Below are 27050 nucleotides of genomic sequence, written 5' to 3'. Positions count from 1 at the left end.
AATTTTGAAATTATAATTAAAATATTAGCTACTAATAACTACTACAATATACAGTAAATCCTCGATGAATGTTCGAAGGCTCCTCGACACTGAGCATTAAATATTTCATAAACTAATGGCCATACGCGCAATAGCTGAAACAAATATCATTGACTTGAGAATTGCTGTGAAAACAAGCTGTATCACTATGCTAAATTTCATTTAAAAGTCTGCGTTACACCCGGCGCGGTGACTTCTTGTCAGTGCCAAGGAGCCTTTGAACGTTCATCTAGGATTTATTGTAAATCAAATATTGTACAAGATAAATGATACGAGTTTCATTGTTTTCGTTGAAAGTATGCTAAAGACAATCCTTTCTCTTCACCACGGTGAAGAAAGAACAGACAATTAAATATCATAATAACCGTACATATTTTTGCTACATTACGGTTCTCTATATATTTCCAGCAGTTCTTACTTTCTTTTTTAGTAAACCGAAACACTTAACAACGATTATCCGTCTAATAAACTTCTGTTTCATTTTTGTTCTCAAGAATTGGCCCGGAAAACTACGAATTTACACGAATATCTGCTAGTGTGCTTGTTCCATCACTAAACCGATCTTGAGCAGAAGTTATTACTTCTCCTAAAATTCCCTCACCTTCTTCTGCAAGCGTATCACCGAGGTCCATTTCTTCTCCAAAAGACCCCCGTATTTTCTCTCCACCTCTCCGGGCATATCTGCTTCCTTCTTGAACGCCTCGAGGGCATCTTGGTAGCCATTGGTGCTGAGGTAGTCCGCGATCGCCTTATTTCTACAAGGATATATCAATTATTCCCTCACCGATCAGTCTCTAGCTTATTCTTTCACGTTCCAATTCTCTCTATTGATACAACAGTTTCTCCCGACAATATTAACGACCTAGAATTATAGGGGAACAACATATATGCTCCTCGATAATGACATTTCACTAAGAACCATCCGCCAACGTAGGTAGATACAATGGAGGGCACAGGTTGAGTACGTGGGAAAGAGATTGAAAGTCGGGCAGAATTATACCGGGGTGAAAGGCCTGAAGTCGGTCGTTCGTCTCTGTTCACCTGCTTCCACGTGATAGTACCTACGTAGCGAATTATCACAGCGAACCGGTAAACAAAACGAGCAACGATCGATTCTATGCCAGCGATATAAGACCCTTCGTTTCGAGACCGAAAGAAGCAACGGGTATTGGGCCTAAATGTGAAAAAACCGTAGAAAAGGTTTTACAAACAAATTTTAAGATTTTCCCCTTTATGAATTTACTGTAGTCTTGAGGCCCTTGAAAACGAATTTATCCGTTTATGGCGTATGCAAATGTTCAACATTGAAATAAGAACATTGACATATGTGTACAGGAGCTTACGAAAAAGTGTCTCTTGTATTTATCGTTAAAAATATAGACTCATTCTCGGAGGATGAAAGCAGAGTTGGATACAATTTTATTCGAATAATACCTTCAGGAAAGCAGGAGTATCTAACTATGAGTGTTGTCTATGACCTTTAAACAGTTAATGAGATTAAATAATTGTTTGCCATGTGTCTACTCATTCAAGAAGAAAAAAGTAGGAGTTTATATGATAGATATGTATTGTTTTATTATAACAATTGAAATTTCCATGTTTAATCAATAATAAACTGGCGTAGTCATTTTTTTTATCTTTTATTCGCTATTCGAAACTCTTTATCTACATAATGAATTTGCCCACCTCTGAACGAAAACAACCTCCTCTTTACTGAAACCTCCATGACGCTATGTTGCACTGATGTTACGTACACTTCCATTCATGAATATTAGGATATCTCTTTTGTTTGAAGAAAATATGTCTCACACAGATTACGTATCTTCCACATTCTTTATCGAGCTTTAATATTTCATAGGCCGTATTTCTTTAACACCTTCAGTGCTCTCGTACTGTTTTTCAGGTTTGTATCTCATTCAATAAATATCGTAGTACCTACTTATGAATGGAAGAATAACTATACCTTACGATTTATCGAGTCTGCTATTGTTGCTATGTTATTAACATCGAATTTTAAACAGGAAACATGTTTTGATGAAAGCAGTTTGTGATTTAAATTTAATTTTTAAGCTTTTACCCTACGGAATGTTTACCCGCAAGTTTTTTTACACCAATCTACCGTGGACAAATAAAATTTAGCGCCAGAGAATTGCTATTTTTTCATCTAATTCTTACATTATATCTAATATTAATTATGACTTATATCTGCTCGCGTTAATGGTTACAGAAATTAGCGGTATTCTGTTATCTACATATATTATGGAATAATTTCATATGATCCGACAACTACCAGATGATAAGGCCGACAAGATACAGAGTAATGTTGTACCATCGTCAATATTTACAACAAATAAAAACGTTAAGTAGTAGACACATCAGCCGGCTGTATTCAACAGCACATGTGTTACAACAAAATTTCCAAATTGACCTTTTCTAAAACGAAATTATCTATGAAAAAATCGCATTGTAAATTTTCGATTCATTTGATGTATGATGGATTACCGATTTTTCGAATAATACCACGATTTCCGATACATTTTGTATAAGCGTAAGAAGACGTGTTCCACGGTTGAAACATACCTGTGTATTTCTCGTGCACGCGTTCCTACGATGGGAAACCTTATATCTCGTATACACGATACCCGCTGACGGGTGTGTTAACGTAAATGGAAAAAGAAGAACGAAAGAGAGTGGAAAGGGGATCGTCTCCGCGTGGAAGCGATCACACGAGCCTCCCTATCCAGATGCCAGAGAATTTATGGGATCAAAAGTTGGTCCCTGCATATCAATCGAGCTTCCGTCATTAATTCCTTCCTGATGTTGTTCCGACTTTCTCCGAGGGATTAAGAAAGGCGGCTGAATAATTATCTAAACGATCAATTCGGTAGGTATCCAGGTAAAAACAGAATGTTCAGTGATCGATCTCTGTGGAGCATATTAATTCGAACAACATTCAAAGGGTTGTATTGCTATTAGATGGAAAATGTTCGTGCAAATACATATATTTGTTAAAGAATTCAAATTGAACAGAGGCAATAAATAGAAGTTTATTTTCCCTATTAACAGTTCCATTAGGTTGAAAGTAAGCGAAAAATTATGTTAAATTTTATGAAATACTAAAAATTATGTTTGTACGTTATTACATTGGATTGAGTCATAAGCAATTGCCGGAGCAGATATTTATTGACAAGGTAAGGTTCCGAACCCGAAAATTCTGATTTTAATGAAACTTCGCATTAATGTAGAGCATATTGAACAATACTTGGACCAATTTTTTTCGTCCCCGTTTTCATTCTGAAGGGGTGAAATCAGCCCTTAAGTTTCCGTTTTCTTGATATAACTTTGTAACGGTACGAGATAGAGCAAACCTGAAAATACAAAAATTGTTCAGATTTTTATGATCTATTACACTAATAAAAGAAAAATTATCTACGATGTGTTATTTATAATCAAAATGATTTTTCTATTGTTTGATATGTATATTTTTAACCGTAAGAGACAGAAGTAATCATTGCATGTAAAAAATGTGCATTTATCAATGATTTATTGAATTATGAAAACATAAATTTTATAAATTTGTTTATTTGCAAAAACAAGTTGCCACTTCTGTATTTATATGCTTATGAATATATGTGATATCTTGTGTCATTCATATTTTGTAACTTACAGAAAGTTTTACATGTGGGATTCTATTAACCGTCTTATAAAATAAGAGGAAAAGAAAATAAACGAGTTTGGTGATCGATTTCAAATAAGTGTCGTGAGCATAACTTACAATTGGAATACATTGGAATAATAATTTTGCAATATGTTTTACGCTTCTGAAAATTCCCCGTGATAGTGTAACATTACGAAAAAATTGTTGAAACATAAAAACTTGCTGTACCAGGAACAACGAATAACAGCAGATTCTCCGCAGATGGAACATGTACATAGGTGGGTTGTGTAGTACAGTGCTTTTCAGGTTTATCGGACACTCAAAACCTTTTCAAGTTCATTATCTTCCATGTATTTCTGGTACATGAAAACATTGTGATTTGTTAAATTATCAATAGAAACGGTGCTTTTGTTAAAAAATTCATGTTGCTAACTTTAATTTAATGTATTAATAAACACTGTATTTGTAATTTTTAGCCTCGTCAGGTTCATAAGGCACCCACGTTTGTCGTTCTTTTTTGTTCTTACTTGACACTAATGGGAGTGTATGTTAACAGACATGTGTGTATGGTGTCATGTTGATCGGCACGTACCTAGGTCAGGTCTTAGTTCGGCGCATTATTATGTAGTAAAATAATAATCAACGATCGCGCTGCATCAATGTAACGTGCTATGTCGTCGAAGCCGAAGACGATTTTTCTACGTCATTGACGATCCAATGTAATTGATAACACCGAAATCTGAGTGTGCATGCATCAATGAATGAATGTCTATCAAACACCAGATGATTTGAAGTCGTCAATACTGTTTTCATGGCGCGAATTAAGTATGAAGACGCTTCAGAATTTGAGTAATAGCATGCAAAGCTGAATTTTTAATGTTATTAATCGTAACGGTAATTAATCATATTTATCGTTTATTTTATTTTCTACTTATTATACGTACATGTAAGTCAGTTAATATGTAGAATCCCACATGTAAAACTTTCTATAGGTGACAAAATACGAATGACACAGATATCATATACATATGTATATGCAGAAGCATATAAGTCAAAAGGTGGAAAATTGTTTTTGCAAATAAAAAAATTTATAAAAATTATATGCTTCCATAATTCAATCTACCATTCATAAATGTACATTTTTTCCATGCAATGACTATCTCTATCTCTTACGGTTAAGAATTTATATATAAAATAACAAAAAAATCATTTTGTTTATAAATGACACATCATAGAAATTTTTTCTTTGAGTATCGTAATAGATCATTAAAAAACTGAACAATTTCTGTATTTAAAGTTTTGCTCTATCTCGTGCCGTTACAAGGTTATATCAAGAAAACGAAAAAACGCGAAAACTTTAAGGACTTATTTGACCTCTACAGAGTGATAACGGGCACGAAAAAAAAATTGCTCTAAGCATAGTTTAATATGCTCTAGATACATACGAAGTTTCATTAAAATCAGAATTTTAAGGATCAGAACCTTCCCTTGTGAGTCACTTGCAGTGACTTTATGCCAAATGTATTCGAAAAGATGATTCATCATAAAAAAAGTAAGTCAAATATTTCGAATGAAATTTTTTCAAATAAGAAACCATTTTTGATAAAATTGAATTTAAATATTTGTCTTGGTTAAGTATCAATGACCATGCGTTTTTGACCAACAATGGTGTAATGAATACTGTACCGACGTGTAAACAGCTGAATTCAGGTGCAAGTTGTACCAACTTAGTATTTTTTCACAGATATAGAAAAATAATGGCAATAAATATTGTAATTATGAATAAAGATAACAATGATAATTACAATTCTTTAAAGTCAGATTCTAGTACTTTATGGAAACTACCATATTTTTATAATTTTAAAACATTCCAGGTCAAAACTGGAGAACTTCGAACGCATCTTGCTGAATTATTACGGTGTACATTAAAGTCTATAACCACGAGTTTAGCGACTTACTGGTTTCAAACATTTTTCATGGTGGAAAACCGCAACGAGATATTATTATACAGATATGAATTAATATTGTCTGTTCTACAGACACATGCTGACGTACAGTACAATCTATTGTAACTATTCAGAGTATTATAAAAATGTTGTATTCTTTGGAAAATACATTGGTGTTTAAAAGTATGGTGCTACATTTTACTCAATAACTTTTAAATACGAAATTGTACAAACAATATCTTAATGCAGAAAACGCAGTTTGTATTAACGCATGCGAGCATAAAGATAATAAATTTCAGACAAAGGTATAATGATAGATATTTATTAATATTGAAAATCATTGCACATCTTCGAAGAATTAACTCGCTAAGATGGTTGATATATTAATCCGAATTTGTTATCCCTTTATCTTTTAAAGATTGCATCCATTCCCTTTTTCCGCTATGCATTATGTTTCTAAGACGATTTCCCAGTTCATCCCAGATATGTGTTCAATGGGATTTTTATAAGCTGATTGACCTGGCCACGATAAGAGTTGCACGATTCTTCTATTTAACTATTATCAGTTCCCCAGGGTAATTCGGGTCGTTATCATACGGCAACGTCTTCTCTTCTAATATATTTTTATAATCAATGCTTTTCATGATATCCTCAATTCGTACTAACGGTTCTTTTACCCGACATCCGACAATTCTGCGGCCCGGTTTTGCATCTACAAATCATTGAATTCGTCTCGGCATACTTTCGATATTTTTCTGACACAATTTAATTTAAGTGTTAGAATAAATAAAAATCAAGGAAAGCAACAATTACCAAAAACAAACACATAAATTAGCCGTAACAAGTCATACTTACGAATTATCGAACGGTAGCACAAATTGCTGGTTTGTTACAAATATGTTATTTCTCCATCTAATTATAATAATTTGATCACACAATGTGCAGTATCAATCACTATTTATGCGTTAAAAAATCCCTTTTTTTTTTTTTGCAATCGGAATGCATGACGAAATAATAGGATTCATACTTTTCCACGCCGTTTATGTTCAAGAAGCTCACCTTGTATAAAATACGAGTGAATTACAGACGTGAAAATTTGGTACATAACATTTACATTATACGAATACAATTTCTAATTTATCCCTATCTATATTTTGTGATGTTGACATAATTATCTTAAATTATTCTGTTGTGAGTGCATAGATTCTAAAAGGCCCTTAAGATGATTACTGGATACATTTTATCAGTAGGTTTTTATTTAAGTGTGCAAGGTTATCTTCTTCAGTTCTTTATAGATAAACCTGTCAATTTTTATACTCCTCTTGTAGCGGATGTATAAACGAGTTCGGAAACATGATTAAAAATATCTTTTTCCTCATCTAAACTGTAAGAACAGTTTAGTATTAAGATCAATCATTCGAAATATTTTACTCGTGTGTGAAGTTCCTAATGTAACCCCATACATGGATAAGATGAAAACGAAGATGATGCAGAATATGTAATACACTCGTTTGAGATACGACGAAATCACGTACAATTTGACTGGAACTGATGTGCGGATCGTTTCTCACTATAGGCTAAAGCAAGAGGTTTGATCAAAAAGTTCCCGCAATTGTTATTTATTTCAAAATATTTATTTATTGATCAATATTGATATGGTCCCCTTCAAAATAGTTTTCATCGGATCTAACACACTTATGCCAGCGTTTTTGCCAATCATCGAAACACTTCTGAAACGCACGTTTGTGATACAGCCTTCAGCTTGTTCAGCGAATTTGTCTTTATCTTTTCTATGATCGTTTCAGTACAGTTCAGTAATTATTCGTGAATTTTTATCAAAAAACAACACTGTAGTGATGCTTTATCCACTGCGACTTTTTCCTGTTGCCAAAGATGAAAAGAACCATGAAAGGAACAACATTTTGCGACAATAGAGGAGAAAAGTGAGTTTAAGAAATGTTTTAAAGATTGGAAAAAACACTGGCGTAAGTGTGTATGTCTCATGGGAGCTGCTTTGAAGGGGACCACATCACTATTGATGAATAAATATTGCTGAACTCGTCTCAATATCCGCTACAAGATAGGTGTAATAACATTATAGGTGTATCTATGTAAAAGCTAAAGGTGGCCTCAAAACTAAAAAAAAAGAAAACACCTGATAAAAAGTATATTATCGCCATCTCAAGGGCCTCTCTGAACTGTATTACGCGACAAAACAAAAATTTCAATCGACGTGGTTCACCCTGTATAGTTTACATACATTCTCCCAAGAACAAACCAACACTTTGCATGGAAAATTTTTAAAAATATATTCACATTTTACGCATTATTTAATTAAATGGTTTTCTCTGAAAATAATTTACCTAGAACTAAAATTTCCCGAGATATTGCACGAAATAAGTCTTGTATCCCAAATTTTGGAGACCGAGTTCACCTCGCAGCACAAATAGAGTAAAATATTTTTGAATATTACCATTTGCTCCAGATTTCATCACAATATGTAACTTGTCACTTCCACTGATCTGTATGAATCAATACCACTATAGTAGTGATCATTGCACTATGTATTCATTTGAAGTGACTTAGAATCTTCAGAACATAAGAAAATAAAACCTCAATACAGTTTAATTAAAGTTTCCATTGTATTTTAAAATTAATAGAAACTTTAACTGCAGGAAATAAATTCCTGTTAATTTCACAATTATGTTAATTAGTCTATAAAGATGCAAGTTTTCATAAGCGTCTGCATCAAAGATGAATACGCAAAACGCAGTGGAAATCGTTAAGTTCTGATGCTGACTTGCAAGACACGAACGCACTCGCGACTATAGTATGTACATACATATAAAATTATACCCTAAAACATCCCGTGTCTCGATCAGGGAACTTAGTTTTTAACCCCTCACGATAAACAACTATAACGAACAGAACAAGTCGTACTCGTCAAACCTACAATCCCTCTGATAAGTTTTACTCCTCCCCCTTTAAATATTTAAAACCTTTTTCACGGTGGTTCGTATTGATCGTCCCGTATCACCACTTTCGCCCTCTCTGCCCCCTATCATTTACCATTTTCTTACATGATTAACGTCAGAGAATGGGAGAAACGTCAGCCAACGAAAAGGGAGGAGCCGTATCGATTGTTAGGTCTCGTTGCAGCCAAGTCCATCCTCGCCCCGAACTTTCCTCTGTACGCGTACACTCGAGTCGCTCAAGCACTCTCGCCATCTCGAGGCATCCTTAACGATCTTCTCGCGCTATCTTCTTTACTTTATTGCCTCATTAAAACACGTACGAACCCTCCCCGTAACACGTTAGCTTGGTCAGGTTCAAGAACCATTGAACACACCATTTCAATTATTTTCTGAGATAGCAAAGGATCGGGAGCCTAGAATTCATCGTCTGTTCGAATGATACCAGTCGCTCGTTTTTATCAAAATAGATTCAAGTAATATTTGACTTATCTTGTATGATGGTGAATGATCGAAAAAATTTATAGAATTAGAAATGACGTTCCATTAAATATCCGGTATTCAAAATTTCTAATTTCAGAGGATTGCGCTAATTTTGGAGTTGTTTCCTATAATTGTAAAAGATTAGGAGCCTTGGTATTATATTTGATTTATTTCGATTTGTATTGAATTATTTATGTTGACAATGTGGTAATTTAAATTATTTCTTATGACGAAAAAAAGGAAGAATTCATCCACGTTAATGGATCACTTTCTAGGAACGTGGAGGCGGTATGTCGTGAAACTTTTGCTATAGGAGTTATTTTCTTTCACGAAATCTAATATCACCAGAAACAGCGACAACATGACCTGAAGTATTTTATATGGTGATAAACAATTAAGAAAATTCACCCTCCATTGATTTATATTAAAAACTAATTTTTGTTTTGAGAAAACAAACACTTTTTTAGCAGATTCTCGTAAAACCTTACCCCCGTAAGCGGTGTGAATAGAATTTTGTAGTACATGCTGCTATTATAAATGGCCAAAAATCTCAAATTCACTCTTGTGCATTGAATCACACAAATTAGTTCTTCTTTTAGTGAAATGAAGGCAGTATATACTTCGTCACAAGTTTCATAATATACGGATCGGTTCCTCTCGTGATGATAACCTGGATATAACAATTCTCCCAATTCATGAATCTAAAACATTTTTAGCTCGCGTGCGCCTTGCAAACAGATAAAGAACCTAAAATACCAAGTTAAGCTACCGATTACTACTAGATCAATGAACGTTTTACTATGCGGATCAAGTTTCACCTTTCCAAGGCGAAGACCCCAAAGCCTGTTGAGAGAACAGCGAATAGTGGAAGAGGCCACCTATAATTATCGACAAAACCTTCGCCCTCCTCCTTCTGTCTATTCTTTGTCGTTTCACCCCTTTGTTCCTAAATGTTCCCTTTTCGCGTGTTCAGTGACGCACAGGTGCAATCAACTCAACTTCCGTAAACGATGGTCCGTCCAAAGGGTTGAAACCCTTCAACTTTGACGGAGCTATCGGAAAATTAGAATTCGAGTCTGAAGAAAACGTAGCTGTTTGTCGTTTGTGAAGATCTAGGATTATGGAAAAGGAAGGCACCTATGATTATACCCTGTTTACCTGAAAAACTGATTCTACATGTACACATGAGAATAATCATCGAGAGTTACTCTAGAACGAAAGTAGACTCTCCCGCTTGTGTTCACTTCGCAGTAGACCACTGCGAGTTTTACTTTGGAGAGTAAAAACAACAGCCATTCGAGAGTTGTTGAAAGCCGTCGGATGTTTATGTCAAGCCAGATTTCTATTCAAGGTTTTTTTTTACAAATCACGTTCTACGTGTTTACCTTTCGTTTCAATGCAATTTGTGATTTCCGTAAGAAGAATCTAGGATTACTTTGAAGAATTCGCAATTTGTGTTGAACCGTTTCATGGTTTCATCAGTGTTCCGTACTCTGCGTAGGAAATCTTCAAATAAACATCTTGACTATACCGATGTAAATAAATAGAACTTAGAGATCTTTTTCTGATCATAGTGAATCTCACTCGAAAGGAAACTTTTCAACATGCAAAAGAAAATAACTAACTCCAGCAATCTTATAAAATTGATTAAAGAATGTAGAGAAATGTAATATAGCCATCTTCAGGAGAGCTGTCCCCCGAGGTAGAATACTGCAGAAACAAATCTAATTTTTATACCGGTTATCTAAAGTAGAATTCAATGATAGATTGTTAAAATAGGGGAAAAAATTAGTTTCAAAAATATTTATTCTTTGAAAACGGTAGCCGCATAAATAAAAGCTGTAACTAAAAGCTGTAACTAAAAATATTTATAGAAAGAACTAACAATATTTCTAAAATATGTACATCTTTCTATCATTTAAGACAGCGGTGGGCAAAGTTGGCTCCCGGGAGCTAAAAATTATCCCCATCACCGTCCACCGTTACCATGGAGTGACAAAGACAAGAGTCCGGGCTTCTTGGTTTCTACGAAGGCACACGGTGCGAAAAAAAGGTTGGAAGGGGAACAGTCGCGTGAGGTGCCTCTACGCTGCCCAGCGTTAATTTAAGATATAAATTTATTTTCTCTTAAAAACTTTGAAACACCAAAAACAAGATGGAATTTCCATTAAAACTTTCCTTACATTATATTTTAAACATATAAAATATAGGAAACCGGACTAGTTATTAGTAAAATGTGAGAAGATTTTTATATTATTATTAATACAGAGAACCTTTTAATAAACAAAATACAAGTTTGTTTCAAATTTGTTCTAATACATCAATCTATAAGATGATTTATCATATCAACCTATAAGAATATCCATTAACATTTGTGATTACTTTCAACTTAAGGGATCTCCCTACTGTGACGAGTCAAAAATAATTTGAGATTCAGGAAGTTTTTTCGAAAAAAACTATGAGGTATATCGAAGTTAAACTTTTTTTCTATGAATTCGTATATACTAATAGGATAAGCTTAATTTTTTTCATTTCAAAATATAATACAGATTAAAAATTATTGTAATTTTCCGGGATTGCCTAAAAAAAAGGTGCCTCCAGTGCTGCCATTATATCAGTTATCTACGTTATCTCAAATTAAAAATTGAGAAAGATTCCTAATCTGTATGCACGTGGCTATCCCCCGTACTAAAATGAATAAAAAATATTGAAAAATAACAAAATGGCAGAGTTTTGCAAAAAAGTGCCGATTTTCGCGAAAAAAATCGCTCGTTTTTCAAGTTGCAAAATTCGAATTTTGCAAATATCAACTTCATTCTAGTACGGGAGAGAACTATGCACCTACTGAACATGCCTGCATAGTTTCAAGTCACTCCGTAAAATAGTTTCTGAGATATCATGGCAGCCATTTACAAAAATGTCGTATTGAGAAAAACGCGTTTAAAGTTTTGATTTGACACAGCGCGCCGCTTCGGTTCCAGGTTAATAACATCCTTATTATTTCGAATCGGGCGAAATCCTTTTGGGATTATGTTTTCGAAATATTAAGTTTTGAGAAAATGTAAAAAAGAAAAAATGGATTTTGTTAACCCGTCACAGTAGGGAGACCCCTAAACATATCCCCGAGTAGGTGAAAAAATTGGTATCAAAGATTCTTTACAAATTGCTACTGCTTAAAGCTGAAAACATCTTTTCTGTCTTTTTTTAAAACCTGCCATTACTTTTCATGTTACATGAACGGTGTAACAATTGCATTTGATACCGCAAAAGTCTACTTTGGAGAACACGTCTCGCGCAAATAGCTGCACTATCATGATTTTCCGATACTTTGTATGGAATTTTCGAGTGTTAGAAGTTTAATTTTCACTGGGGTTTACTTTTCACAAAGGTGGGTGTATTTTCCGTCATGAATGACGTATGCACTCCCTTAACACTTAAACCACCACGTCGATTGATCGACATTGAATTTTGTATTTACGCCGCATCATATTGGAATGTCAATAACGTAAAGGATTATACGACTATACCGCGTGTCTCCAATTTAAACGTCAAAACTTCGGGATCCTGTAGGGGACCGATAAACTAAGGAAAAAAGTCCTTTGGAGATTTGCTCGTTTTTACTCCCTTCTGGAGAAAATCGCAAAAATTGTCGCTAAAACTGAGAGACCGAATCGTAGCTGCAGCGCACCAAATACCTATTATCAGAGCAATGTCTAGCTGCAATTAGAGCGGTCAATACTCGATGCTTGCATTACTGCAAAAGGCCAGCATTGTGAACAGTATTTTCATTAAATACATGATAACATGAATAAATTAGTATAAATAATAAAGTGAAAAACGAAAAGTATTATTGTTTCTATTTGTGTGATTTTCTCCAAAATGGAGCAAAAACGAATCTCTAAGGAACTTTTTTTCTTAATTTATCGTGCTGATCCTCTATAATACTGATTATCACCGAAGACAAAACGGGGTATCAGTATTATTAGATAAATGCAAAAATGGTAGCCGATTTTTTCAGTCCAAAATCTAGACTAATATTGAGTAATTGCCACAGCAGCTGTTACTCAAAATAATCCCTTCGTTTTCTACAATCATTCATGACTTTTCTAATAAAAGTAGAGTTCGCAATCGATGAAATACAATAGAACCACAATACCGACTAAAATACGACAGCCATTGCTTCTGCGTACACCAAATATCAAACAGAAACTGAATGGATGTATTGCTATATGAACGCTGTTGCAACAGCGGAATAAAACGACCGTGGCGACAAGAATATTAAGTGAAGATTTCAGCATATGACGAAACCGTGAAAGAAGCATACGCGGTATTACTTTAAATAGCAGATTTATCAAAATTTATCGTCGATGACAAAGGTCAGAAAAAGTCGTGGAAGAAATCTTTTCTACAGTCGAACAACATCCACTGTGCCGTATCCAAAGGGAGACGAAACCAAACCACCTGGGGACTGTTTTATCGCGAAAAGGTTAATTACTTCGGAATAGGTCGTGGTCGACAAGGGAGGCCAGAGGCTCGGGCAAGAAATCAATAAATCAGGGCGGTGTAACGAAAAAAATGTAAATTTTGTCCGAATGGAAGTTAGTCACTCCGGAATCGATACACAGCCCATTAGGTGGTCTGGTATTAACACTTAAAAACTGCACGTCATCGATCCTCTGTCCGGCTGATCAATGCTAATTCCGATGACGTGAAATCAGTCGTAGATCGACGCGTGTCGCGCGCGCGGGAGCTGCCGCACGAGAGAGGGCGTCTCTCGAGCACGCGCGAATAGTGGAATCGATAACACGTCGAATGACTCGACGACGACGGGGGCCCCCGGAGCGAAAGAGAACGAAACGAGAGGGAACAGGGAAGCGCAAGAAGACAGTGGACGTTGGATGCAGATATGGGGAAGGAAACGTGAGGTATTCGTCCTGGCTAAGATACTAGGTGTCCCAAAACATCAGCGTGCACTTGCACTAACTACGAAAATTGCTTTTGTAGAAGAATGTGTGAAAAACAAACGCCTTTTTTTATTTCAATAATTTTACTGTATATTTTTTCGAAAAAGCTTCTATTTATGTGTATATAATAAGAAATTATACGTGTAAAATCGAGCTACGTAGTACATATTACGTTTACACAAGGTAGAATTAAATTATGCAGAGAAAAAGAACGAAGTTCGAATGAAGTAATACAATAATATAAATAATGAGGAACGTGAACTAAACTTCAAAAACTTAAAGTGGTGAGATTAAAAGTCCTCTACACCAGTCCGTATGATACGAGACGATCGTAATTTTACCGAACGTAATATTACAGAGGTGGAAGTTTAGGATTGTATGCAACGAACGCAATGTTATGGAGGTGGCCTTACAGGGTTGAAATATGAAAGTAATGGAAAGGTCCCCGTTATCGCCATAGGTTCCTAGTACGGTATACTGGACTTCTGCCAAAACTATAATATCTATAGCTGGAAACCATAAAGTAATGGCGTCGTGAAGTAACTATACAAAAAGCAAACGACAACGTCTCCTTTGAACGCCAAATTGCCTTCAGTCTGAAAAATTTACATATTTTTCAAATTTTGTACACGTGCCACCGAAAATCCTTTTTAGCCTAGAAATAGATATAAACTTTCGATTTCATTATATCACCTTCAATGTATGTATAGGGCCTAGACTCTAGACAATTGTTTGTACAGATAGCATTTTTATTTTTCAGTGTCAAATCTCGATATTTACTTTTGTAACCTACAAGTATAAAGTTTCCCATATACAGAGTCCTCTCGATTATCGTCCCTAATTCGGGTCCGCGAGAGGACGACAATCGTAGACTACGCGCAACACTTCTGACCCCCGTGAATACGTTTTTTGCTCGAAAAGGACAAGCCAGTGAAAAACAGAGAGAAAGCTTCTTTTCCCACTCGACTCGGCTGCGTGGCCCCCCTGCAACGCTCTCGCCGACCAATGATTATTACATTATAGCCGACCACACAGTCCAATTGTGTGTGTACCGTTTCGGAAAATAATAAAAATGCATGTGACTGAATGTGATCCAGCTATATTTTATTCGTCGGCAACTCTCTGGGTAGTCGCTGACGATTGAACGCTTCGACTGATCGTCGTACATTCCCCCGCTCCGTCCGTCGAGTCCATCGAGCGCATACATTGTTGCCCGGCGCGCGAAACAACGCTAATGCAACGATGAAACTTTTTAATTTTTGATTCGTTGTTAATGAAACTTTTACTAGTATATTGGTGAGATTTTTCTGATTAAAATGATACCAAATATGACATAATTTGGATCATATTCACTCGTGTAGAAACTGTTAATAGTTCATGTTAGTTCATTATCGATTCTGATAAACCATAAGTAAATATGACCCAAATTGTGTCGTGTTTGGTATCATTTTAATCAGAAAAATCTCACCAGTTTGTTTATAAAAGTTTCATTAATAAAGAACAAAAAATAAAAAAGTTTTATTGTTGCATTAGTATTGTCTCACCGACACCCGGGAATGTAACCTTTTTGTGGGCTCCCAACGTTCAATCGTCGGCTCGTGAGCGGGAAGCCGTCTCGGCGCGATGCGGTAACGAAGTATGCGGTTGCAGAGTCCCCCCCCACCCCAGTGGTGGGGATGACGCCTGGACAATAATCGCATATCAACAAAGAGTGAATAATCGCAAGGACTCTGTATTGGGCAACACCGTTAACTAATTCAGTTAACTATTTATCCTTATAGCAGTAGATAGGCTACTGCAGCAAAACGTAAAGCGTGGAATAAAGACGCGAACAGGAAGATTCATGATTGTGATTTTTGTTTGGTAGGATAATTTAGTTGAATAATGTTAAGTAACCCAATATTGACTATCGTATGTATTTTCTGATAGCGTATAGGAAATATTAGCTTTTTGTGTTTACAAAAAATGACAAGAAATACTTATATAGGAATTTTTCACATTCTATGTAAACAAAATTTTCTTTGTATAAACACATCGTCAATAAACATATTTCTGTGTAACTTCACACAATAAAAAAATATCTAACCCAATTTTTCGGTAAACTACAAGGTGTTTTATTAAAGTGTACGATAATAAGGTTCCTTCCTGTACAGTATTCGAAACATTGAATCGTATAAAATGTTTTATTGTTATCATAAAATATCATAAAAAAGTATGTCAGAAGTAGTAACTTTATTTTATGTCGTGATCAACCTTTGTGCACTGTTCTATGAATTGTTACATTTCTATTCCTTGAATTAAACTTGGTCTAGGCCCTAGGCTAAAATCGAATACATACTTGCAGATCACTTGATCGTTACATTTGTAAGCTACTAGTGACAAATTAATTTGCAAGTTCCCCTGATAAATAATATAATTGAAAACTGAAGTCTGAGTTTGGGTCAAATTGACCCGAACGATACACGAGCGTTAAATAAATTATTTCTGAATAATTTCTTATTTTTGATAACTGATTCAAGTAAACCGATAGATAATTGCATATTTAAAACACTATATTTTGTTTACGTTAAAGAGGTTTTAATATTTACAAAGAATGACAGAAACTAACAATTGAATGGAAATTTTATACCGATTGTAATTAAAAGAAGCAATGTTCAGAAGTATTTATTAAATTCTTCCATCTGGAAGCTATAGAAAGCGTGTTACATTCATCCTCTGTTTATAATTCAGATGCGCTATTATTAGCGGGATTACTGTAGAAAATGTTTATTCAAGTACAAAATTAAATAAAATCCAAACTATGAGTTCCATAACAATTTGGATTATAATTTTGAATTTAACTGCGCACGCGAAGAGGAAAGTTCGAGATGCTAGATATATTATCGGACCGGACACCAGAGATTCGGTTTACATTCGGCAGTTCGACGAAGTAAATATCTATCTCGTATTACAATCAAGCGATCTGAACGTGGGACTACGTTGACTTTAAGGAAAAGAATGCGTTATATTAACAAGCTTATTTGCGTCGCCAATGGGAAAACTATCTTATAAACATCAAAGACCATATTGCGTTCGATTAGAGAGCTCCTAAAAAAATAAACTTTTCTTCGGAAGATAACAGAATAATCGTTAATAAAATATATTATTCAAATATTAACCAATTTTGTAATTAACTATAAATTACTATAGTTACGGTTGATTCATAATATTTATTATTTTTAAGTACTTTTTAAGTATTTCAATTCCGATTTAGATTCTTCAATTCTATAATGCTATTAGGCTGAATTAAAATAAATTGCACTTTTTTACCTTAAAATCTAATCGGAATAACAATCACTAGATTCTACACATTTTTCTAACGGGTAAAAGGATTATTCATTCTGCCACAATATAATTTTGCAGTTTTGCAGTCGCTGAATTCTTCAAAGGTTATGGTGACTATTCGGTGGTCTGTAGACCACTACAAATTCTTATATCTAAGAGACACTATGACTGCATGGCACTATGTTATGCGACGTCAATCACACTTTTAAAGAATGACGCACCAAAAATTTTAAACTTTAACAACCGAGTACATAGCTGCTGTTTTTTAAAGAATTTCAGTCTTTGAAGAATTCATCAACTATAAAACTCAAGAATTTTATTGTGACCACACATAATAAATTTTCCCTTAGGAAAAATACGTAGAATTTAGTGATTTTTTTCACAGATAACAAAACTTATTCGCATCTGAGATATATAACATTAAATTTTATAGTTACAAGTTACAACAAAACATTTATACTCATACAACATAATACTTTACTGAACTTATTATATAATACTTTCTCAAAAATACCAGTTTAATATAAGGACAATTAATTTACTGGATACCGGTGCCGTCCATTTATTTTAATGCCTTTTTACACAATCTATAAAGTATAAAGGCATAAAGCTTAATTAAACTTCTTGTGATCCGTGACAAATATCGAAGCGTTAGAAGACTACCAATAGAAGACAATATGAAAGTCTTTATGTTTAGACAATCTTTATTCAATTTATGAGAAACTCGTATTGTTTCTCCGTCCACGTTTTTATGACAAAATGAAAAACATTTTCTTGTGAATCACACAAACCAACTATCAGAAAGAAGGAATGTGGACACACACAGTAGTAGACATTAAGATTCAATGTACTGTCAAAATAAATACATGGTCCTATATAAGACACAAAAGAAGACTACAAAAATTTCTAACAAGTTTAATATGCGGATAAAAATGAAAACATTTATCCTCACACTTGATTTTGTGTAAAAAAGTATTATTAAGAAAACAAATTGTACTGTTTGGAGTTCGGATTTTATGCATTTATAGCAAATGCAACTAAATGAAATAAAAATTCCAATGTATCACAAAGCAGTCACTATTTTCTCTTTTAATATATAAAATCATTTAATAAAGGATATAATTTTCCATTTAATTTCCGTTTTTGTAACTTTATCTATAAAAGTTCGAAATTGCATAAACATTACCTGTCTGTTACCTGTAAATATTTACATAACATTTAATATTCTTATTTTCTTTAAAAAAAGAGGAAGGAGATCCTCTTTTTATGGAGTTGCACACAAGATCAACAATGTAAAGTAACCGAGTGTACTGTCATTGCGAAACATCCGTGGAAAGGCATAACGCCACGTGAAATTTTTATCGCTCGAATATGGCCGGAGCGTGTTTTTCATGCGCGTGATGAATACTAATTAATAACCGAGAAATAATTGCAGATTACAATATTCGCTAACCGGTTGCGGTGTGATTGAGGAGGAAGCCTCGGATAACGAGTGGATCAGTAGTTTAATAGGTACCAACAAATATCACTAGATTCCTGTGGAATTTACTAGTTCCTCCGACGAAACACTTCTCTTCACTGGGGTTACGTTAGTATTCATGGTACAAATGCATACAAACTAATTCTACGTGCAAAAATATATCGAAAACATCAAATGCAGTTGTTTTCCGTTCGTAGCTTTCTTTTCAAAGTAATGGAATTTAAAATACCTGTTACATTTTTGTACTACTCAATATCACTTGGTTGATGTGAATGTTCCATTTCTACTGTTTCTATTTATTTTAATGACTGTCAACTAGAGGTCATGGTTTTGAACGTGCATTAAAGATACACATGTACACGTGTAATTAATACATCCGTGTTTTAATCAATATTGTTTTTAATACACGGGTGTAATAAAATTTCTTTGGTGTTATAATCATTGCTTATACCTCTCTTTCCACCTAGTATAGAACATTCATTTGTAAAATTCATAAGTTACTTATTCCATAGCGGTTACCTAAACTGAAGCTTTTAAGTGGTCAACTATTGTATCGTTTACCCTACTTATCGGAAAGATTGTTGCGGTAAAATCGAACCGTCTGTTATCAGAAAATGTCAATATATTAGTTTTTTTTTATATTAAAACAGACGATTGCTCGATTAAACTTTTAACCATAGTTGTGTTACTTTTTTTTTATTGTTACCTGCAACCTACAAAATCATATATATATTTGTTTCGCAAATGACTTGCGTAAATGTACTAAAATATTCGAGTATTTTGTTATACATTAATACACTCACACGAAAAAAATATGAATATGTTAACACTTTGATATCGGATGATGTAGTAGTGCCTACGTCTTTTTTAAATAAGAACTAGAATAGTAAAAAATAAGACAAAATCGCTTTTCCTATATGTAAGGAATGAAAAATAAAAGTTAGGTAGTAGTTTCTGAATATTTTTAATAGACCAGAAGTTGTATATTTGCAAACACAAAAACCTTCCCGCCAGCAAAGTGTTGATTCACAGTTACCCGTATATTTTGATACACGTGTACCCGTGTCTTTTAGTACCCGTGTATTAAAGATTAGACGAATTGAAACACCGATATATTAATTACATGTGTACATGCATATTTAGATACACGTGAGAACTTCGCAGGAAAAAATTTTCACTACCAGTTCGGCTTATTTTTGCACAAAAAATGTTCGATTTTTTTATATAGGCTGTCGTAAATATCAAATCAAGGTAAAGATTATTTAATCTGATTGAAATTATATTAGAGATAACAATAGTTAAATATTGGAACAACATGTGCATATGATGAGCGATTGAAGGGTGCGTCGAATTGAATATTAAAAATATTGCTAAGTTGATTATTGATTAAACAGAATTGTGAGTTTTTTTTATGTTTCTTATATGGTTACGTTCGTAACAGTTTGTCGTATACTTGTAATATACTTGTAAGTAAATTAAGTTTCTCTTCGTATGAAATAAACATCTCACACATCTTAATAGATAGGAATTTACACAGTTAAGGAACCAACTTACTTTTCTGTAAAGTTATTGTGTCATTATTCTTTTCACGTTCTCATATGGCTAGTTAATTAAGAATTTTAAGATGTTTACGCAAATTTAGATTTCTTTAAACTAATTTACAGAAGACCAGAGTGAATTAAAAATCATTTTCTCTTAAATATTCTGGGAGGTCAAAAACAAGATGGATCTTTGATTAAAACTTTTCTTATATTCTATTTCAAATATACATCAAATATGGAAAACCTAACCAGTTACTAGTAATCGATGAGGAAATTTTTATATTAATATTAATACTAATATTTATATTAATATTAATACCTTTTAATAAATGAAATACATGTTTATGTGATGATCAGACATGTTTTTATAAATCGATTTACAAGAATATGAATTAAAATAGTCTATACGAATATCTATAAACATCTATGATTTATTTCTACCACAGGCAATCCAGTCAAAAACTTTAAACTAAATCCATGAACAAGGATTAATAGAACTCTTATTTTCAACTTAAAATATCCCACAATAGCGTAAACAAATATTTCTTTGATGCTGATTGTTATGAAATAGTCCACAGAAGAGTAAGTGATTTAAGTTCCTAGTAACTTGAATGAAAATAACTAGTCAGACATTGAGTGTTTCGTGTGAAAATAGCGCGTTAGGGATCTTATTGTTAGGTCTTCGTCAGACGAGACAGTAAATGTTTGACAACCGTCTCTCAAGACACATTAACACATTTTCTACCGTTTTGGTATTAGTTACCAAACCTTAGAAAAAGAGATCGGTTATTTCCATAACGGTACTAGCAGAACCACCGCGAAATTATCTGCAAGAAATTTTCCCCGGTAAAGTCGCATTAACTTCAGCCGAATACGTTAGAACAAAAGACTATTGCGTACTCACCACTTTCCTTTTCCTTGATTTCTACGCGGGTCGTGACTAGGGATGGAATCAAGAGTATCTCGATAGAATCTCGTACCAGATCTTCGAAAATTACATAGTCTTATTACAAGAACAAGCAATAATGGATATCTGATTGCGAACAATGCAAATCTGAAGAAACGATGACGAAGGTACACGAACGGAAAAGAAGAAACGCTAGGCGGGGCCACGATAGAATTGACGGCTGAAAGAAATCCAGACTAGGAAACCAATGTGTAATCGTCAGATTTTTAACTACTACTTGTTTACTGAATGGTGTATTACTACAGTTCTTTGAAGAGCGAGAAAGCGACGAGACCTGAGGAAGTGTCTTCAAACAAATTAGCAGATGTTCTCCGTCTGATGCAATTCCAGCTTCATACATATACATAACATTGTAAATACGAACAATCTTGTGTATAAATACACTGTTAGAGGCATTTTTCTGTTTGGAAAACCAAGAGAAAACCATTTTTTTAAGTATAATTCTCTGGAAATGAACATTCCAAGTTCGATGAAATATTTCGATTGCAAGTAAATAATTCAAACAGAAGAAAGTAAGGTCGAGCGATCAAAACAATATGACAGTAGTACTTTAGATTGAATGAGGCAATCTCATAAATAACGAACGACATCATTCACAACTTTTCAATGGTTTCAAAAGATGATAGAAACCCTAAAATCATAGTACAATAATATCTCGATGAGTGCAACGTACGCGGGTCCACTTCTGAGCATTCATGGCAAAAGGGAAAGGTTTTAAGCCTTTCATAAATTTGTTTTTTACCCGAAGCTGAGCCTCTGCTTCGCTTCTATTTCCTCTGTTTTGATTGATTTCAGAGGGGGACTCCCCCATGGTGGAAATAACAACGTTGCTCGTGTCGTATTCATCGAGGAATGACTCTCTTTTTTTAAATACTTTATTTTGTTATGGAAAATAGTCACATTTACGCATATCAAAATCAACTCTGACTTCTGACATGAAATATCTTCTTAAATAACTTTAACACCACTTGCGTGATTTATATCGAATTTTTACATTCATTGCTTTTAAGAGTTACGTGTAAATCTACCTCTAATTATAATCGAACTGATAATCCATATGTCTTTCAAAATTAATTGCATATTTCACAATAATAATAGTAAGAATGTGTACTTAAGTTCGATTTTTATTCAACATAATACAGTATTCTGTATAATCATGTTTTGCCGATTTGTTTACAATCGTATCACTATCCCCGCTTTATCGAGGGTCTGGCTGTCAAAGGCAGATTTTGTCTTAAACTTTCTAACAGCATGAGAGAAGAATAATGTTGAACAGACAGCAGCTCTTTATATTTATAATGAAAGTGTTAAAATATTTTGTTAAGATTAATAAAGCTTTTACTTCATTTTGAAATTAATAAAACTTTAACCAAATGAAATAAATTTCTGTTGTTTAAATTAATCTAGAAAAACGTGAATTTGCATTAAGATCTACAGTTTGGTGATGTGTAAGTAATAGAAATCGAAAGAGAAGCAAACCGCCGGCCAATGGTACGAATACACAATCGCGCCTACTGCTCCCTGTATGTACACTCGCGAGCAAACTCGGCTTCCACTAGGAGAAAAAGTGACGTAGGGAAAAGGTTTCCTATTACTTAGTATTGGGAATTATTGACATTTATGCTTAAATTATCATTCAATTTAACATTTATTTCAGTACTTGAAATAAATTTACTAAGTGATAGGAGACCCTTTTCCCACGTTACCTTTTCCCCTAGTGGAAGCCGAGTTTGCTCATGGGTGTACCCTCACGAGCAAACTCGAATTCCTCTAGGGGAAAATGTGAGGTTGGCGAATGGCCTCCTACCATTTAGTTTTGGGAGTTACTGCAGACTTCGTGAAATAAGTTTTTGTAGCAGTATTCAATTCGAATCAGTTTCTGATCCGACGTGATATAATATACTCTTTTTTAATGTTATTGCATTGGTTCAAATATCACAAATTCGGGAAGTTCCAGTTTAAGACAAAATTTTTGGTAAATCATGAAGTTTATGAGGGACTTCAATCCTACACAACTCTTATCTATTTTTGAAGTTAAAAACAGCGAACTAAATTCTACCCTACTTCTATGTCTTCTAAAGGATTGAAAAATTTCCAACTTACAACTCCTCCCTCTGACGTTGAGACAGCACCATTTTCATGATCCTCGCGTGTGTTTACTGGCTGATACTCAACAGTGATTGGAATGAGCGCGACTAGATTCTTCTCCAGTCAGCTCCAAATTGGTTTAGTACCCAGCCATCGACATCGCCTGGAAAATAAAGTTAAATATTCCACTCACACAATTAAAATTCCCTAGATTTATAACTTTAAAATTGTACATAATATTATGTAACGATCTATCGCGTTCATGAGTTAACATGCGAAAAATAAAGTAGAGAAAAAAATAAAGAAAAATCTGCTATACAAAATCAAATATAAACATGGTTTTCTCTGTTCCTGCGAAACTATGGATTAAATCGTTTAAAATACTTCCAGCGAAACAATTTCTTGGTACATACAATTACAATGGGAAAACGCGGGACTTGAACACGTGAGAGCGGTTTGTCCCGAGCTCCTTAATCGGTACAATAATATGCTTCCTAAATGTAACTTATTTTACTTTTTAATAGGCATCGCCCATTTTCTACAAAAATATAAAAGCAACGGTATATGCATTCGTAGACTGTAAATTTTTTATTGTTCAAAGGACAAAAAAAGTCTAAACAAAGGTGTAACTACATTTTCATTTTATTTTTAGCTTCCCTGAACTCTTAACGGCTGAACGAAAGTGTGCTCAATTTTTATTTCTTGTAAAATAATATGGAAATATAGACATTTGCGTACATATTATTTATACAATTGACAATCTTATTATGTATTAATGTACCCTCAGTAGAAACAGCAAATTTGTGTCAATTCTATTTTCTCAATAAAACAGCGTAAAAAAATCAAAATTTGCATAAAAATCTACAACCCATATGTCAGAAAACTCTTAATAGAATAAATATATTTTTGTTTAATTCTAAGTTTTACAGACTGACATTACAAGTTTTGTAAGTTTGAATAAATTTGCAAAGTGAATAGTAAACTATTAATACAAACAATTTTTTTATTTAATTCCCGTTTACACACAAACAACGTAAAGAAATTCAACAATTCTAAGTCTAAATATATTAATTACTTTCTTTCTGTATTCTGTTTAGTATTTGTAAATAATGCTCTCATTTTTTTAATTAATTAGGGACCCAGCTTTCGCTGTACGGTTACGAAAGTAGAAACTTTAAGCAACAAAGTGGGAAAAGTAGTGAAAATACAGAACAGTTATGTAAAAGTTAATTATCATTTGCTTTAATAAATCTGTAACATTTTATTCCGTCGAGAAATAACAACGCGTTAGTACCGAAATATCGATTCTTCACCCTTGCAAAACGGTGCCTATGCAATTCGTAGAATGACATAACATTTGGCAAAATACGCGGTCAAATAAATAGAAACGAGATTGGCCAGTGATCTCCGAGTGACAGTGAGAAAAGTCTGCTCTGATTGGCGAAAACAAGTCGAAATCAGCCAATTAGAGAGCACGAACTAGCAGCCGCCATTGTTTCTCGGTAACGTTCGACTTCGATTAACGAGAAAAACCCAAAAGTAATTCCGAAAAAAACACTAAATAAGAAAATGTACACATCTAAAACGAAATACCATGAGAGGAAGGACCTTGACAATCGTTAGAGCTTGCTGCGTCGTCGCGACGCTTTATGACGATGCTTATCGGCGCGATGCGCTGTAATCGATAAACCGGCTGTACGCTGTACGCCCACCCTCGCTGCCGCGTATGTTTCACCTTGCGGTGCATTCAAATATTCATGCCGGCCTCTTTCATCCGTCTGCCCTCAATTTCATTAATAAACCACACACAAATTATTTCCCTACATATACATATAAGAAGGTCGAGTGTTTTGACAGAAACCGGGTTAACATGCGAATACTCATACTAGAATTTGTACGTTAACAGTGGAAGAAAGATATGCCTGTAGTAGTTTGAATAGTTAGATACTACAGGAAGATTGATTTCTAGTTTATCTTTGCAAGGCTCGTTTCTATGTGATATTAATCACCTATCATTTTTTGCCACTATTTCCGGGATCATCAGTACGAGTGAGCGACTCTTGGCCTTCTCGACCCCGCGTACCGAGATCTACCTGTGGCTTCTCTTTTCTCGTCTAATCTTATAAGCTGGCACGAAGAGTTGAGATCATTGGCAATCTCAACGGCGTAAAACGTGTCGAGGTATCTCAGTTCACACCGTTCGAGTGGAACAAAGAAAGACTTGTTTAGCAACAACAGCAATTATCATGGAAAAAAATATTGGTAGCATTAAGGACGAGAATGGAAAATGGAAAACAATTGTTTGATTTTCTATCGATGCGTTTATATACCATGAAAGAACGTCATCAGACTGTCGAGACGTTGACAGAGCCGACAGCTGATCGCTGACTCGACGGCAGCTCGCGCAGCAACGTCTGTCAAAAACTTCGATCGAATTGAGTTTCGTTTGTGCATCTGACAGATAAGATAATGAGTAAAACCGAGAGACAACGAAATTCGGTACAAAGGTTTAAGTACGACGGAACGGCAGTTGCGGCAACGCGGTTGTAGCAGCGCACCACGCAAGCGGTCATTCGCGAAAAAATCAATTCGAAGTGACGTGCAACATGTACGTTGAATATGTATGGGACACGGCTCGATGACTGGCCAGGAATCATCGATCAGCGTGCCAGTCGGTTTGTCGTCGACTGTACGATATCAGGTGATGTCACGTTAGTTTGAAAAGCACTGGTGCGGAATTCGCCAGATGAACGCGGAACAACCGTTTGTTGTAAATCGTGCACGGCCATTTTGCTAGAACCTGTCACGTCTGGTTGCTGTGGATTTTCCAGAGAGTCCGACCCGCTCGCCCATAAATACATTGTTAAAAACAAACCTCGTAGACTGACCGCTCGATACTCACGTCTTTTTGTCGGAGTAGCAGTAACCGGGATCCTTCAAGATCGGAAAAAATCACGGGAAAACCGGACGAACACAACCACCGAAGAACTACTCGAGATAACTTCTACGACAGAACTGTCTCGGAAGGTGGCGCTTGCGATAATCTTCAATCCCGACGCATGCGTCAAGTATCGATGTCACGAATCTCCTGTTATAGGGATCTTCTAGGGATCTATGTGCTTTGATCACCTTTACTATCCTAGGAACGTTTTAATATCTTATTGATTGACTTTTTTTTTGCTATTCTTCGCAATAATTTTTATTATCATGAAAATACAAGATAATGGAGAAAATTCCACCATTTTATTATACATCAACGGATCAAGTAGTTGTTTATCTTACTTTAATAACCTGAAGGTTACCAGACGCAATGTGTAGAGCTCTCACTTATGACATATTTCATGCAATTTAATTAAAAAATAATAAAGAAACTGCACAAATTATGACTAAATGTTTTTTCCAACAGTGTCAAATTGTTTGTTGAATTTTTCTAAATCAAAGTTGTCCCCTCGCAAGCAAGCTCGGCTTCCGCTAGGGAAAAAGTGACGTAAGGGAAAGATCTCCTACCACTTCGTCTCGGAATTATTGAAAATTATGCGAACTTAACATTCGGTTAAACATTTATTTTAGTATTTGAAATAAATTTAT

The 27050-nt window shown here is 34.6% G+C and overlaps 1 protein-coding gene across 1 annotated transcript in view; it reads right to left on the bottom strand.

Annotated features, from left to right (window-relative positions):
* The window catches only part of LOC107186655 (lissencephaly-1 homolog), a 32255-nt gene extending 5793 nt beyond the window's left edge, over window positions 1–26462 (bottom strand). The window contains exons 1-3 of the mRNA XM_015574578.1: window positions 26365–26462; window positions 23478–23625; window positions 641–794 (exon numbers count right to left, since the gene is read on the bottom strand). Coding sequence (XP_015430064.1) covers window positions 641–794; window positions 23478–23515 — 192 coding nt within the window. The 5' untranslated portion in view covers window positions 23516–23625; window positions 26365–26462. The remainder of the gene's footprint in view (window positions 1–640; window positions 795–23477; window positions 23626–26364) is intronic.
* Window positions 26463–27050: the final 588 nt, after the last annotated feature.

Source organism: Dufourea novaeangliae, unplaced genomic scaffold, assembly GCF_001272555.1.
Source record: "Dufourea novaeangliae isolate 0120121106 unplaced genomic scaffold, ASM127255v1 scaffold80, whole genome shotgun sequence".
Lineage (NCBI taxonomy): Eukaryota > Metazoa > Arthropoda > Insecta > Hymenoptera > Halictidae > Dufourea > Dufourea novaeangliae.
Note: the sequence above shows the minus strand (reverse complement) of the source record. Positions and strands in the feature narration are given on the sequence as shown.